We start from the raw sequence: 15,274 nt of genomic DNA, 5'->3' as shown, positions 1-15,274 counted from the left end.
GATTTTCAACAGCGGCGATAATAACATTAACGACCATGGCGAGCTTACCATTAACTACGTTGCCTCTCCTACATGAGACAATTTAATGAGATGGGCCTAAATAATAGGGTTATGCTACATTCACATCTTCATGGTGAAATGCGGCAGCCTACAGACCTAACAAATTGATGCTCTGCGTCAACCCGTTAGCTTGTCTGACTCCATAGATGGATAACGTTACGAGAGCTCCCGTGTGTGAAGGTTTGATTCAAAAAGGCTCGTATAAATTTACAATAGCAAATAAAATCTTTATCTGCCAAACAAACCCCGAATAAATTATGTAACCGATTGTAGATAATGAAATACTCATTCAAAGATCTCTGGCCATTCTCATTGTGGTTGAATATCCAGCGGTTATCCTTTACTATAAACATCTTACTGGATCGTCCGCTCGATTTCATGAGAAACCTATCGCCTCCTTGACCGCTAAAACAAACCCTCCAATGCCCAAAAGACTCCTGCTGACCAGATAATTCAGACCAGTCGCATGGCCCATATCTATCCTTTGATGCGATTCTTTCAGTACCTTGTTAGCCCGTGGCACACTAATAGCATCATATGCCTTAACCGCCTCTGCCAAAGACTTTGCTTTGCACAATTGCATTGAGAGATCCCAACCATCTTTAAGTGCAAGACTAGCTCCATATCCAGAGAATGGGCTAACAGCGTGATTGCTGTCTCCGATAAAGATGACTGGCCCCAGAGAGAGGTCATGACTGAATGGTTGCTTGTCTCTAGCAGCTAGTCGAGACACGTCTTTAGGATCTGTAGCGTTGAGGATGCTTTGGAATGGCTCGGTGAATCCTTTTCCAAGCTCTTTGCAATCATCTATGACTTGTTGAGCATCCTCGAGGCCGCTGAGGTTCAAGGGCTCCTCAATAGTTGGTGCACGATAACTCATGCCCCATGCCACGCTTGTTTCGTCATATGGTGACAGGAAACAGGCTATGCTTCTACCTGAAGAAAGCAACATTCCCTAGTTCTTGTCAACAGGCTGTGGTATGCTATTTGGGAAAACGGCTAGTCCACCTTTCTGCATAACTCCAGCGTACTGCAGCGTATCATCCGGTCGGAGTTTTGATCTAATTTTGCTGGCAGCTCCATCGGCAACGACGAGGAGGTCACACTCAGTGGTTGACTTGTCTGCCGGTATATGGTCTCCTGAGAGTGTAGCCAGAATCTTCCCATTTGCAAGTTTCTCTGCATCTACACATGCAGTATTCCAATTAATTTGGCCGGACCCAACGGCATTGGTTAGGACCTTTCGGAGATTCTTCCTTGCAATTCGGATTCCTGCAGTAGGAAGACCGGCCGCTGGTTTAAATTTCATGCTTAACAGCTCAGTCCATGAATTGTTCCACACTTTGAAGACAAATTGATTCCCTAGTCCTTGAGTAGCGTGGTTGAGGACCTCATCCAATACTCCAAGATCGCGAGCTGCATAGAGGCCGCCCGTCTCGTCGAAGCCAGCTAGAGACAAACTGTAGCCTTCTCTCCCAGGAGGCACAGCATCGGAATCACGCTCATAAATAACAATGTGTGGAGGCTCCAAACCCGCGGGCCAGAGTTGTCGAATTGCGAGAGTGAAAGAGAGGCCAGAGATGCCTGCACCTGCAATGATGATCTTTTTGCCTAATAGAAATTGTGCGTCCATTTTGCTTGACTTGTTGATGAATGAATTCTACTCATTTCTTCAACCTCTTGATTTCATCCATTGCCTCTTTATACACAGGTTTGTTCTTGGTAGTCTCAGATCCAAACTCGCTGTTTGGCAAGCCCGAATGCCGAAAGAGCATAAACGATCATGATTCGCTGACGAGTTGCTGACGAATGGACGCCACCGCATAAAATTGTCGCTGAAGAGAGAAGCCCGAAGCCCGAAGGTGTCGGTTTCGCTTGATGTTGACGAAACTCGGTGGGAATTGTAGAGGTATGACAGAGAAGAGAGAATATTTCCGTCTTTCATTCCATGTACTTAAAGCTGGAAGTACATATATGAATAGGCTAGGAGTTTGCGTTAGTTGGTTGTAGGCTCTGTTGTAGTTCGTTATTTATACCATTGAAATCCTACCAAAGCCTAATTTTCTATGAATAATTGAACCATGCCTCTCCCAGAAGATCCCACAGCTGCAGATGTCGGCGGGAAGCTTGCTGAGACTCTACGGTCACTTTCTGGGCCTCGTCCAGGCATTCGCCCAGGGTAGATTCTTACGGTGGCTGATACATGGCTTCTGATGGAAGGGCTTTTGGCCACCTATACTAATACGTGAAGCAATGTGAAGGTCATGCGAAAGGAATCCTCCTCAAAGGTGTTTTCATACCCTCGCCGCAAGCAAAGACACTCTCAAAGGCGCAACACTTTAACGAACCCTCGACTCCCATCATCACCCGTTTTCCTTCGTCGACAGGAAATCCGGATATCCCAGACTCGGACCCACGCAGTAATCATCGTGGTCTCGCTATTCGCTTTCAACTAGCCGAGACGCCACGTCGTTTACATACGGATATCATTGGTTTGTCTAAGAATCCCTCCTCGCTGCTACTTCGATAGCGTTGGCACTAGAATCGAGAAGAAAAGCAGTTAACATGGTTTCCCCTATGGTTTAGCTTATAGTATAGATGGTATCCCTGGTAGTAATGGCGAGGAGGCGCTTGAATTCTTCACTGCTCTGAAAAACGGCACCATCACCGAGTATATCAAGGGCCATCCCAAGGCGGCCCATTTTGTACAGCTGCCAAGAACATTTCCAGCAAGTTTTGCACACTAGCGGCACTTCGTAGTTAATACCTTTAAGTTCGTTGCTGCTTCTGGGGAGGAAACATTTGCCCGATACCGAATCGAGCCTGTGTTAGGCGTGCAAGAATTGAGTGCCGAGGAGGCGGCTGCTAAAGGCTCGAACTATCTCTACGATGGGGTTGTAGAAATGATGGGCAAAGGACCAGTTCAGTTTAAGCTGACGGTCCAGATAGCGGAGGAAGGGGACGTAACAGATGATCCCTTTGTCAAGTGGCCAGGGACAAGACAGGTGATGGAGCTGGGAACCATCAGTCTGGTAGACGTATTGAATGGCAACGCGGCTCAGCAGAAGTATATCATTTTTGATCCTATTCCAAGGATAGATAGTTTGAAGCATCCGATGACCAGCTGCTTCAGTACAGAGCGGGAGCATATTTAATTAGCGGACTAGAACATAGAAATGCATAGGCGAGAACGGACATGGAGATGAAGAATGGAGTTTTCACAAGATATCTAGTCTACAGCTTAGAAATAATCCTCTTCCTGTTGATGAGTGGAGATTCAGTCCAATCAATGTCCATGCCTTCTAGCTCCATATATACGCCGGCCAAATGATCATCAAGTAAAGTCATTGTTGAAGAAATCCAACGGATTGCCGCTCAAATTTGTATCTGTAGGAAAACTCATAGTTTCAGAAAAAGTCAACACTTCATTATCCATGGGCTGCCATGATCTCAAGGGGGTATCGGTTTGATAGTGCTGGAAGTCGGCTTCATTATGATCGGAAAAGGTTCCTTGTCCTGCCCCGGGAAAGGTATTGCTGTCACCAGAGTCCAGCACACTGCCCACTGGCTGACCAAGCGATATATAGGAAAAGGAGGGCGAGTCTGTCTGACCAGGGGCCATAAAATCCCCATCAATCATAGGGTCCTGAGGTCTCACCACGGTTTCTTGCTGTTGCCCCATTGTTGCCATGTAGGAATACATCGCATTGTGTCCAGTTGATTCTCCATCTTCGGTGCGCCTATTGGCCGCGTACGTTCCAACTGAGCCACTGACTCGAGATGAAGATGACTGAGAGTTCGAATATTGTCGCTTTCTTTTGTGTGCATTGTCGGTGGATTGAGGCGTCAGATTTCTGGATATGGCCCCAAGAGCAGGGCGAAAGCTGTCTGTAATGCCCATGCGGCTCATACTTGCTGTTACACCAGTCAATAATGGAACCGATTTTGTCATTCTCAGATGCATTGGTCGTCTCTGGCCCAATGGTTTGTCTAGTGGAAGCCGCCCAGGCAATGGGGAGCTCATTTGCGTGTGCCTTGAGATTGGGCTTCGTGCTAGTAGCGGAATGTTTGAAGCCGGCCCCCCGAAGAGATTGCGATATTGGTAGAGAATCGGGAGCTTGATTCTTCCAGAGAGACCATTGTTATCAATGTCGAGACACGCTTGCTGTAAAAATGCACATGTAATCATGTGGATGCGTCCCATGGCCTCCATGGCATTGATGATCAGCTCCAGGCTGGACATGTCGGCGGGATTTATCTCAGACGATGGGTCTTGCTTGGCCAAATACACGTATACCGTAGTAGCACAATACAGCGAGAATGCACATAGTGGGTTGCTCTGTGTACTCCATTAGTTAGCTGCACAGTCAAAGCAGGCTGGAAGGAAAAGGAAAGCTCTTACAAATAACGATGAACGGTGAGACGTCATCTTAACAATGCTGACAATCTCCTCGGCAGCATTCTTTAAGAGACATAGACTGTCCTTTCTTAAAGAGTCATCGAGTTGATTCTTCTCGATAGTCTCGAGGGCAACATGATGCAAGCATATAACAGATGCGTGAAAGTTCAAGTTGATATAGGTAGCCAAAGGGTCTCGTAGATTTTCGGGGAGGCGGAACCTATCTGGCATAAACATAAATAGGCAGGACAACTGATTATCTAGGCGACGATGCCTTTTCCAAAACGTGCCGTTCATGATATCTTCAGGGTGATCAGATGGCTTTATCAGGTGGACATGAGACATGATGGCTGTCAATATGTGGTTAAGGATGAGCGAAGCACTGAAGCCGCCATAGGGCGCGCCTTTCAGAGCTTCGTCCAAATAGGGCGTTTGTTCTTCCTGGCCAGAAGCAAAGGCTTCTTCGCTAGCTGGAAGTCGGGTCATGATCTACGCATGTTCAGTATGTGGTATGATTAAGTTGGTCTTGATGGAGGCGACGTACGTCTTCAGCATGGATGAGGTTAGGCCAGCCAGTCGCTATGCTTCCCTGAGCATCGATTGAAAAGGCCACCCAGAAGACCCTTCTTCGCTCTTCCAACTCGGTCCAGTCAATTGGAGGGACCAAGGTTGCCGGACCATTATCGTTTGAGATATCGAGCTTATCAAGAGCCATCATTTGTACCAGGCGGCAGCATCGGGCGGCGCTCATGGACGCCCTAGTATAAAGCATGGCTCTGGCTTCATAGCAAGTGATGAGTGCCCAGGCCTGAGCATGCCGTATCGTGATGAAATGTTCTCCTTCGTCCTTGTATTTGTTAGCTATTTGATGGGTTAGAGATTTGCACTTGTGTCTTGCCTTCATTTCATCAGCCTGGGCATATTGCCTGGCCCTTTGATAGAATATGTCGGACACCCGGTCGTATTTGGGATGCCACAAAGCGCCCATTGCCCAAATGGCATATTGCAAGCACATTGGCGGTTTCCTCAAGGGAGCGCCATAAAAGTCTTTGTAATATCTACCCGAGTGTATTGCCGGCATATAGTGATATTGTGTGGAAAAGAAAGAGTTGTGCCTCCATTAAGTGAGCAAAATCGTCCTCGAGAAATATCGTGAAATTGCAACTCACAACTCTTCTATCACTTCAAACGGCGGTATTGCTTCTGACATGCCCAAATCTACCAGTTGGCGATTACTAAAAGTACTGCTATTTTGGTCGTCAACGCCCGTCGTTTCATATGACAACCGTGATTCTTGAGTCGTTCTGTCGGCAGTCTCGTCTCGACTAAATGGGTCATTCTGGGTCAACAAGTCATCAGGAGGAGTAATCTGCTCATCAAGGCCGGTTTCCTCATCATCCCCAACTGTTTCAGTATCACTGTGTTGGTATTTGCTGACATCTTCGCTGTCTGGGTCAACACGAAGATTGCTTTTGCCAACATCGAGACTGCTTTGGCCAGCCTGCTTGAGATACCCTTCTACTTGGGCTATTACAGCATGTGAGCGTTGTTTATTTCAACCAATCCGACGTCTGAATGACATAAATGTGTAAGTCATACCTAACCTAGCCTCCAGTTCCTTGACGTTATTTCGCTGGAGAGTCGGCTTGCGTCTAGCCTCTGGGTAGATGCACTCGGCCTCGATTCGCACGCATCGAGAGCAGGCCGGTCTCTGGTGGTCACATTTCAGTTTTCGGACCTTGCATGAGATGCAGGACAGTGGCTTCTTGGGCTTCGCAGGTGGTTGTAGAGCAAGAGGTTGCACTGCCGGGTCAGCTGTTGACATGGTGGTCGGTGAATTTCATCTCCCTCTGTTCGGCTTAAAGAGAGCTTAACTCGTTTGGCCGTCCAGATGTTGGTCGAGTTGTCTAAACCGCAACGGAGCTTATAGTGAAGAATAACCGGCGGTTCCCAACTGTTGGTTAATATAGAAGTAGGTGATACTTCAAGGCTTGTGGCATGATGAGCTTTGTTTTCGGCATTGATGACTACTGCTGAACTAACCAAAGAGTCACGTTTTGAGTCTTTTAGCGCGCTCAGGCTTATATTTCCAAAAGCGGGTACGCAGTCCTCATTAATCCTTCGCACACGATGACTCTTACGTAGGTCCATGTATCATCAATTTAACTACATCTAGGTTTCAAGTCGGAGATTACGTAGACATGAGCCTACGTCTAGCAGTGGTATTAATGTATTTGGACCTATTATCTGTTGGGACAACTTTTCCTCTTTCTTCGTAATCCAGATGACGACTTCGGCACCATGAGATGGTGATTACGCCAGCAGTTGTGTGTGTACAATAACATCAGTCTTTATCAATAGTCGGTTCACCTTTGTTCTCCTTTTCCCTCCTTCCTCCCTTCCTTCGTCTTTAGTTTCGCAGTATCTTCACTTTCTCACTACAGTTTGGAACAATTAGGTCAAAATTCCAATTTTTTAGGCAGACGCGGTGCCTTTCTTTACTCTAAACAGGTCTAGGTTTAGTGTCTTCAGTCGCCTGCATATGCCCGATTAGCTATGAAGATCGATCTCAAGGCTAGCTACAGCTCTGTTACGAACCGGCGGATTCCTGGCATGTCGGATGGCTTTCGGCAATGCGTCTATGCATGCTTATCCATATACAGGCACTCCACATCGTGAATATTTCCTTCCTAGGATTTGTAGATTGTCATAGCGCAGAAACAAGTTGTGGCAATTAAGTTAACCCTGTCTGAATACGTTGCTGATGGACTCAATTTCTATCTAATTCTGGAATTTTGGAGAACTAGTCCTGGTTGTCTGCTTATTTCTGTGCCCAAAACCTGCCAGATCTACGGGGTACGGGAGCCTATTCTACTCGGATGGAATGTGAACCACTCCTACTCCATCCTCAATGCTAATCTTCGTGCCGAACGGCTGCGAGTACTCACAGAGACGGCTGAGGATATCATTGGCAACTTCAGGAGCGGGCTTTGTGGGCGTGCCAATCATAGAGCCGTTGCGGTGCGTTCTTCCCAGATCAGCCGGGTAGACAAGAACTCGAGACAGCTTTCCTTCGGCGTAATCCGCCGACACAAGCAGAGCTTCCTTGTTCTCTGGTGCATCCAGCCAAGCCCAACGATTCTCATTGATCTCACCGTCTCCTACGACAGGGCCTTCCAGTGAAGCAGGAACTCGACCAGCCGCATCATCGCGCCACGAGCGGAACTGGGCGTTTTGGAAGACAAAATTGGAGACGCCGTAAAAGATTGGCTTTCCTTTGTATATCTCGACTCCTTTGAGAGTGTGGACGCCGTGTGCGAAGAAGAAATCGGCGCCGTTATCGATGACTTGATGAGCAAAGTCGATCTGATAATCGGCCGGGTAGTGGTCGAAGGAGTAGTGCTGGAACGAAAATCGGTTCTGGTGCCAGTGGATAGTAACGCTCAAGAAATCAGAAAATTGCTTTCCAGAGCGGACTTCACGGAGAACATCCCGCAAGTCCTGGGGCTCCATCTCGTAGCCGTACTCCCCTGGCTTGGGGGCCACTCGGAAACGGAGATCAAAGGCCTCAAGGGTCTCAGCGGAATCGCTTGCCTCGACACCTGCGATGGCTCGGAGTTGCTTCATTTGTTCCGCAGTAACACTGTGGGAAACATTCAAACGAAGCGAGTTGTTCTTGTATGTAATAGTACCTTTCGATCCCTGATGGTGTTCTAAGCGTTTCTTGATGCCGGCCACTTCTTCGTCGGCCTCCGCACCGGCGTTCTTAACTCGAAACTGTCGTCCAAAAACAAGCACAGATCCCTCCGGATCTGGTTTAGGCATACCAAGCGGCCTGGGGACTTCGCTACGGCGAGCGATGATGCTATCCCGCATTGCTCTTAGCTGTTCAAGCTGGTCTGGCGTTACAACAATCGGGTCGCGTGTAGGTACGCCGACGAGTTGAGAGTAATCCTCGGTCTCGGAATAAACACCGACAAAACCTACAATACCCTTGGGCGTAGTCTTGAAGCGAGCAAGCCGTGCCTCAACAGTGTTGTAGTCAGTACCGACATAATCAATACCGACACGGCGAAGTTGTTCAAGATTCTGGACAAGGCCAGGATCACCACAGTCAAAGGTGTGATTGTTCGCTCTTGTGACCATATCCACGCCCATGTTCTTCCAATCGTCTGCAACGTCTTTGTCTGCCTCCATATGGGCGATAGGGCCGCGGAAGGTAAGGCGATCAACGATGGTGTTCTCGTTGTTGGCAAAGGTGATGTCAGATTTTTGCATCAGCTGGACAAGAGCTTGGATATCCGGATCATCTCTGTTCGAAAATGGTACCATCTGTATAAGATCGCCAACCGCCACGACGTTGAAGGGCTGTTTGATACGCATAGCCAGCTCGCTTTCCTTGTCCCGGAAGCTGGGCGGCTGACGCATCGTAATCGAGATTGGCATTTTAGTGGTTTGAGTATTTCAGAGGACAGAGTTAGATTGAAGTTGGTGAATTGAATGAGAGCGAAAATCTGAATTCTAGAGAGGGCATCACCAATATTATATGTTGTTTCTTCTCTTCAGCTCTTTCCATCATGTCCACTACCTACGCAAGCTTCTCCAGCCAGATTGGAGCAATGGCTTGCCGAAACCGGTCCCGAACTCCTGAACGACACATCTAAACATGTTGATTCCATGCTAGAAAGAGTTAAAATCCGTCAAAGATCCGCGTTGTGAATAATCATCGTCAGTAACTAGTAATGGTGCGAATGCCGCACGTGAAGCCTCGCTACGCCTCTTCACGAAATACGGACTTTTGCAGGTTTCCGTAGCATCCAAATCCGCTGGAATATGATATAACTAGGTGGAAAACACTGATATTCGCTCTTTTCGTCAATGAAGTTGATCCAGACTAGACGATAGTCGAGGGAAGATTACCGCCTTTGGTAATTGGTGAGAGCCGTGCCGGACCTAATGCAAGTGTCGCGATAATTTCCTCTTTCGGGAATATTCCCAGCGGCGAAACTCCACCATGAGCTGTCACTCATATTAGCACCACAACGAACAACGGACAATTTATTTTCAAAAACTTATAAAATCGCAGTCGAAGGAATGATTCTTCTGCTGAATATATTCGTCAACAATGAATGAAGCATAATCTCTGCGGGTGTTTCTGTTAGGACACGGAATACTGTCCATGGGAAATGTCGACAGTTTTCGTTTGGTATTAACAGGACTATCCCAGGGAGAGCTGGCCACAGCCACAAACAACCTCGGTACTTGAGAAGAATAGCCGCGGAAAATATTGTTGCTCGTATCGACACATTCCTCACGACATTGATATGACAAATTATTTTGGTCGATAAATAGGCGAGGCGCAGAAAATTTTCCCAAGGGAAGAGTTGTTCTGGTCTCCTGGCTATGGCGAAACGGACTATTCGTCGAGGCACAACTTCCTCCTGTATAGCCGTGGGCCTTCTCGAAACAGGAATGCCAATGGATATCTACTTTCAAGTCAACATGCTGAGATTTCTGTCGGCGTCCTGAGTCTTTCTATCACCTCTCCTATATCCGAACAACAATAACAATGCGAAGCCTGCTGCGATCTTCCTTTCCGATACAGCCCAGAGCGATGAGTATGGCACGGTTGCCTGTCTCCAATATGTTTCAGGATCTATCCTGCCATCAAAAAGAAAAACCAGACGCTGCTGATTTCAACGACGCTTGGCGGTATATCTCGGAAGAGGAGACGGAATGTTGATACCTACTGCTGTCGACAAAACCCAGCCGACCTAATATCTCGGAAACCTCAGGGGCTCTCCTGACTATAATCGCTGACTACTCTGGTGGATAGTCTAGCGCAAACTCTTGCATGAATCTACAGTTTCCTTTTATAGCCACTTACAAATATGCTTTGGTAAGGCTTGGCGGTACCAGTTATCGCAATTTAACCTCGTACAGCCATTCGAATAGGTGTCCGTAAGCTGATCCAAGCATGTCAAGTGTCACTTCATTACCAGGGTGTTCCAAGCTATAGTTCATCTCTCATACGATTTACCCAGCGGCAAATTCGTGCATTCGCTTGGCGCCACATCGGAAGAATATCTTTGCGTTTTTGCATTACCCTCCTCAGTTTTAAGCGCAACAACACATTATTGACAAACTTTGATTCTGTGACGGAGATCTTCTTGAGGATATTCTAGAATGAGTTTATCAAGTGTTAATATAAGCTTATTACGGTTCCTCAGTTGGATGATGTTGACAGGGAGGATCAGACATGACTCGAGGACTTCCTTGTTACTGTCCTTATGGATACTGTTACAGAACAGAAGTCAAGTAGAGCCCCTTAACTTCCCGATTATATCCATCGGGAGAATGCCTTACTCCGACATATGCAGGGGCCCATATCAACACACATCCATCCACAAAACTAGGAACTGCCCCCCGCGTAATCAGCCATAGTCAGCAAATACTACAATTACACCTCATGTCATGACGCAACCAACTACCACAACTCTTCTCGAGTCTATATGTGCAAACATGAAAACAACAATGGCACAACTATCAGTTATCCACGTGTTGTTGAAGCGTGGTCTTCGAGTTGTTCGTGATCATAAACTATAGCGCACAGCATTTGGTTACAGCGGGGATTTTGCCTAGTTTCAACGCTACCGAAACGATGGTTCTAAATGGCTTATAGTCCGTTTTGCTGCTCGGCTTTAGCCCGCGATACGGAGACGGAGTAAGGTGGGCAAACATCCTGGACAGCCGAAGTCCCAAGAGGCGTCAGCATTGTGGCGTCTCGCTAGTTGATAGGGACTCAGCATGCGTTCCCCCACCGAGCTCACCAAGGGAACCTGGCTTGTGAAGCTTTAATCTTCTCCAATGCTTCTCTTTGCAACTCTTTGCCCAGAACTGAATGGGCTATTGAATGGGCTCGCGGTGTCATGCCACGTGTGCAGTCACCTTGAGATGTGCAATCGACGATTATACCCACCAACACACCGCTTACAACCTGCGTTGCAACCCGAGACCAGTGCTGTATAAGATCTGGTGCTCTCTCCTTTGTGAGGACCAGTGAAACAGAGAGCAACGAAGAGCAACCAGAACACTGGAGGAGTTTCTACAAACACCATAGCAGCCATATCAAAGATATCGCCAAAGGTTTTGAGCAGCTTTCCATTTCGCAATGTCTACGGTGGTTGCACGCCGCCAACCACGCAGCAAAGGCTGTGAGCAGTGCATTTCACGCCGCATCAAGGTGAATACAACGCCCTTTGCGCTTCTGTCATCATTTGATAATACCTAAAACTCACTGGGTTGCTGCAGTGTGATGAGAGAGCCGGATGCTGTAGGAAATGTGCGCGTTTCGGGCTCCCGTGCTCCGGAGCAATTCGCGGGGCAGTTTTTCTTGACATGACAGAGAAAGTTGCCTGCAAATCACGTCTGCCGCGGAAGAAAAAGAAGAGAAGGGTTGCCAACACGGAAGAATCTGTCAAGGAGCAAACAGAGAAACTTCTCCCTATAGATGGTGCAACAAAGCAACATGGTAGGATGGAAGAAAGCGAAGAGACGGATGATGCAACAAAGCAACGAGGCAATTCGGCAGAAAGCGAAGGGAACACTTCTACCGCAACCTCATCCGCCTCTTGTAGTTGTACAACAGGCATTGGAGGAGAAATCTCATACCTTGATCTTCTTACAAACGATGATGAAAGCGGGACCATCGATGGCGGCACAACATACCAGCCAAGTACAGAGCATGCCTCACATTTCGACGACGACAAGTGCTTTGGCACGGATTATAATTACAGCATCAACATCCCGCCAGAGCTGGACGCTTCAGCTTACAACGAATATTGCTTCGTCGGCAACTTTGCCCAGCTCATCATCAGCTCCCGTCGGAACTATTCCTCCTTCAGGCCACAATCCTGGATTCTCGAGCTCCCCCACCTAGCCGCAACAAATGCTTTGCCATCCTCGCTCAGATATGCAATGCATGCTGCAGCACTACTATATCATGCCGTCACCAATAATGATATAAGAGCCAAGATAGCTGCCGTGAGGTGGTACATAGCCGGAATACAGACTTATCGTGCTACCATACTCAAATCGCCAGCAAAAAAGTCTCTGCCGACACCGGTATCGGAGGAGACTCAGGCATCCAAAGAACCATGTATAGCGGAAATTGCAGAAATTTGTGTTCCAATAATGTTTTCCTTTTACGAAGCATTGCAAGGCGGGAGTTCAGATGCGGAGTTACTTCACCATGCGGCAGCCACCGAGATGCTGGAGAAACGAGGGCCGGAACAATGCGTCAGTGGACTCGCACATAGCGTGATGCGCTCGTTGAGAGTCAGAGAGGTGAGTATTGGCGTGTTGTTTCCAAGCGTTTTGACGCTAACATGACTTCTGTTTAGGCCTTTTACTCCATCATGAACAACCGATCTGCCAGGTTCTCCTCGCCAGAGTGGCTATCTATCCCCTTTGAGCAGAAGCACAAGATATGCTACGACCGGCTCATCGACATCCTCCTCTCTTTGACCAAAGCGCTTCGCCTTCCATACATGAATCAGAGGGGTGCAACGCTGAGATACTCAGTAAATCGGGTTCACGACCTCTCCACAGCTCGTAAAGCAGACATCGAGGAAAGGGTAAACACTCTCTTGGCACGGCTTCAAGGATGGTGGTTCGATTTCCAACAAGAGCACTGCGAAGTCATCACACTGAGTCCAGAATGCTCATATACCCCCGAAAACGCCTACATGACCGTCTCTTCTCCCTCTTCCGTCCTTCCGCTATCCGGGCCCTGGATGGTTGCCAATAACGAAACGCTCACCTCGAGTATGATTTCCATATACAGTGCTACTCACATGATCCTCCACACAGTTCTTTTCATCATCTCTCTCTCGAGGCCCCCGAGCGCCACCGGTCCCGATCATCTATCAGATGTCGATGCGCATGTGGCCGCAATTTCTGCATATGCCACGGGGGTCTTTAATGCCTCGGCGTATCTTAGCATGATCAATCCATTTTGCGGAGATGCTGTCCGAACAAACTTTTCTCTGGCCATCGTTGCTCAGTTTGCATTGGAAGACTCACAGCGCGATCAGGCTCGACGCATGCTCAACCAGTGGCACGTTCATGATGAAGAACATCCCAATAGCCCAGAGAGCACCATGTCGGAGAGTCTTGTTCTATAAGATGTAAAATAACAAGGATTGCATAACAGATAGTCTATGGTTATATCGTATAGCCCGATTGTATTGCCTGAGGAAGGCAACTTGCGATGAATAGACCGTATCCTCATCCCAAAGAGTTGTGGTGTATATATGAAGTCTGTTACCTTGAGGACCCTGTATCTATTTTTTTTTTTTGAAAAAAAATTATGTACAATGTGTTTCTCATCAGCTAAATGATTGATCAAACTCTCCCGCATAGAGTATGTCACCCGGCACATTCATTCGCTCCCACAAAGCTCTCATATGATCCTGGAGATTTCGCTTTGCGAGCACCACTTGTAGCTCTACTTCTTCCTTCTCGGTTTCTACTTCTTCCCTCTCAGTTTCTACCTCCGCATTCTCGGTTTCTAATTCAACTAAAAAGAAAGTCAAATCAGCATCATGATACGTTGGATTCCCTCGGTATATAGCTTACCCTGAATGTAAACAGCGGCCCTCTTGCCGCTATACATGGCATGCGGGACGTTTGTCACATTGTCTGAGTTCGCATCTCCAATGGCGAATATACCAGGAATATTCGTAACCATGCCACGAGATTGATCTGCCGCAAGTTTCCCACCATATAGAGCCACGCCAGTCTCTTCGCCCAAGTTGGACATTTGCGCCGTGTCGAAATTGGTCAAAAGAGCGGCCCGAAGTACCGGCTCTCCAGTCTCGAAATTGAGCTGGAAGAGATCATGTTCGGGATGGGATGGTAGACTAGGATCCTCGTCTCCGACCGTTCCATTGGAAAGCCTCTTGATGGATGTGAGAATTCGGTTGTCAATCTTTATATCGTGCAGCTTCAGATACTGCTCCCACTTAGGAAACCCTTTCTCTGTGGCAGCCCGTTGCTCAGGTGTATCCGTGCCGTTGACAAATAGTATAATATCTCGGTTAAGGGAAATAATTTCGCGAACTGAATCTGGACCTTTCCCCAAAGGCCCCAATATGCCCAACTGCTGGTCTGCATGTTCATGCCCGTCGCACCAGGGGCACCAATAGATGCCCTTGCCCCAGTTCTCGACGAGTCCCGGTGTAGACGGAAGCAAATCACGCAATCCCGTTGCGAGAACAACCCTCCGTGCGGTGAATGTGAGTTTATTGTCGCCAGGATAATCAGCAGAGACTGTAAAATACGAATTATTCGCTTCTGGCTGGATCTTGGTGACGGTGCCGTTTACCAAGTTGGCAGTGCCGTATTTCGAAATCTGTTTGCGTGCCACCCAACGAAAGTATGCTGGCGTGACCCCTGCCTATCGGTTGGTATGCTTTTATACAAGGTTGTTTGTGTGTTTATTTGTGCTTTTCACGGGCGTTATATGCGCATATATGCATTCATGTCTCTGTGGAGAGATGACCTACCATCAAACCCAATCACATCATGTACATGCCGAGTAGGAGCATTTCGGTATTCCCCTGAATCGATCAACAAAACATTTCGGCGAACACGGGCCAGGCCACTGGCTGCGCTGAGGCCTGCAGGGCCCCCTCCAACTATGATCACATCATAGTCAGGCCGAGGTGCTGGCTCTAAGACGTTATTCGTTGGATCGGCGCCGGAAAAGCTGACTAGAGTCGACAGAAAGGCAGCAATATTTGTAAATTTCAT

The 15,274-nt window shown here is 47.7% G+C and overlaps 6 protein-coding genes across 6 annotated transcripts; 2 read left to right on the top strand and 4 right to left on the bottom strand.

The window, feature by feature from the left end:
* Nucleotides 1-1,015: 1,015 nt before the first annotated feature.
* Nucleotides 1,016-1,693, bottom strand: Triagg1_1661 (uncharacterized protein; the record flags this gene model as incomplete). Its single annotated transcript, XM_062895756.1, has 1 exon — nucleotides 1,016-1,693. One exon carries the CDS (start codon nucleotides 1,691-1,693, stop codon nucleotides 1,016-1,018), a length of 678 nt encoding a protein of 225 aa, XP_062759200.1.
* Nucleotides 1,694-2,172: 479 nt separating this feature from the next.
* Triagg1_1660 (uncharacterized protein) lies at nucleotides 2,173-3,215 on the top strand (the record flags this gene model as incomplete). The annotated part of the gene is made up of 4 exons (XM_062895755.1): nucleotides 2,173-2,239; nucleotides 2,322-2,552; nucleotides 2,659-2,765; nucleotides 2,835-3,215. The coding sequence occupies 4 exons, from the start codon at nucleotides 2,173-2,175 to the stop codon at nucleotides 3,213-3,215; spliced, it is 786 nt and encodes a 261-aa protein (XP_062759199.1).
* Nucleotides 3,216-3,394: 179 nt separating this feature from the next.
* On the bottom strand, nucleotides 3,395-6,284 carry Triagg1_1659 (transcriptional regulator family: Fungal Specific TF; the record flags this gene model as incomplete). The annotated part of the gene is made up of 5 exons (XM_062895753.1): nucleotides 3,395-4,399; nucleotides 4,463-4,948; nucleotides 5,004-5,320; nucleotides 5,705-5,986; nucleotides 6,059-6,284. 5 exons carry the CDS (start codon nucleotides 6,282-6,284, stop codon nucleotides 3,395-3,397), a joined length of 2,316 nt encoding a protein of 771 aa, XP_062759198.1.
* A 1,046-nt stretch (nucleotides 6,285-7,330) lies between these two features.
* Triagg1_1658 (uncharacterized protein) lies at nucleotides 7,331-8,905 on the bottom strand (the record flags this gene model as incomplete). The annotated part of the gene is made up of 1 exon (XM_062895752.1): nucleotides 7,331-8,905. The coding sequence occupies one exon, from the start codon at nucleotides 8,903-8,905 to the stop codon at nucleotides 7,331-7,333; it is 1,575 nt and encodes a 524-aa protein (XP_062759197.1).
* Nucleotides 8,906-11,857: 2,952 nt separating this feature from the next.
* Triagg1_1657 (uncharacterized protein) lies at nucleotides 11,858-13,644 on the top strand (the record flags this gene model as incomplete). The annotated part of the gene is made up of 2 exons (XM_062895751.1): nucleotides 11,858-12,805; nucleotides 12,862-13,644. The coding sequence occupies 2 exons, from the start codon at nucleotides 11,858-11,860 to the stop codon at nucleotides 13,642-13,644; spliced, it is 1,731 nt and encodes a 576-aa protein (XP_062759196.1).
* A 204-nt stretch (nucleotides 13,645-13,848) lies between these two features.
* On the bottom strand, nucleotides 13,849-15,274 carry Triagg1_1656 (uncharacterized protein; the record flags this gene model as incomplete). Its single annotated transcript, XM_062895750.1, has 3 exons — nucleotides 13,849-14,039; nucleotides 14,099-14,914; nucleotides 15,028-15,274. The coding sequence occupies 3 exons, from the start codon at nucleotides 15,272-15,274 to the stop codon at nucleotides 13,849-13,851; spliced, it is 1,254 nt and encodes a 417-aa protein (XP_062759195.1).

This window comes from Trichoderma aggressivum (assembly GCF_033847375.1).
Source record: "Trichoderma aggressivum f. europaeum strain CBS 100526 chromosome Unknown scaffold_004, whole genome shotgun sequence".
Lineage (NCBI taxonomy): Eukaryota > Fungi > Ascomycota > Sordariomycetes > Hypocreales > Hypocreaceae > Trichoderma > Trichoderma aggressivum.
This window is presented reverse-complemented; position numbering and strand designations above follow the sequence as displayed.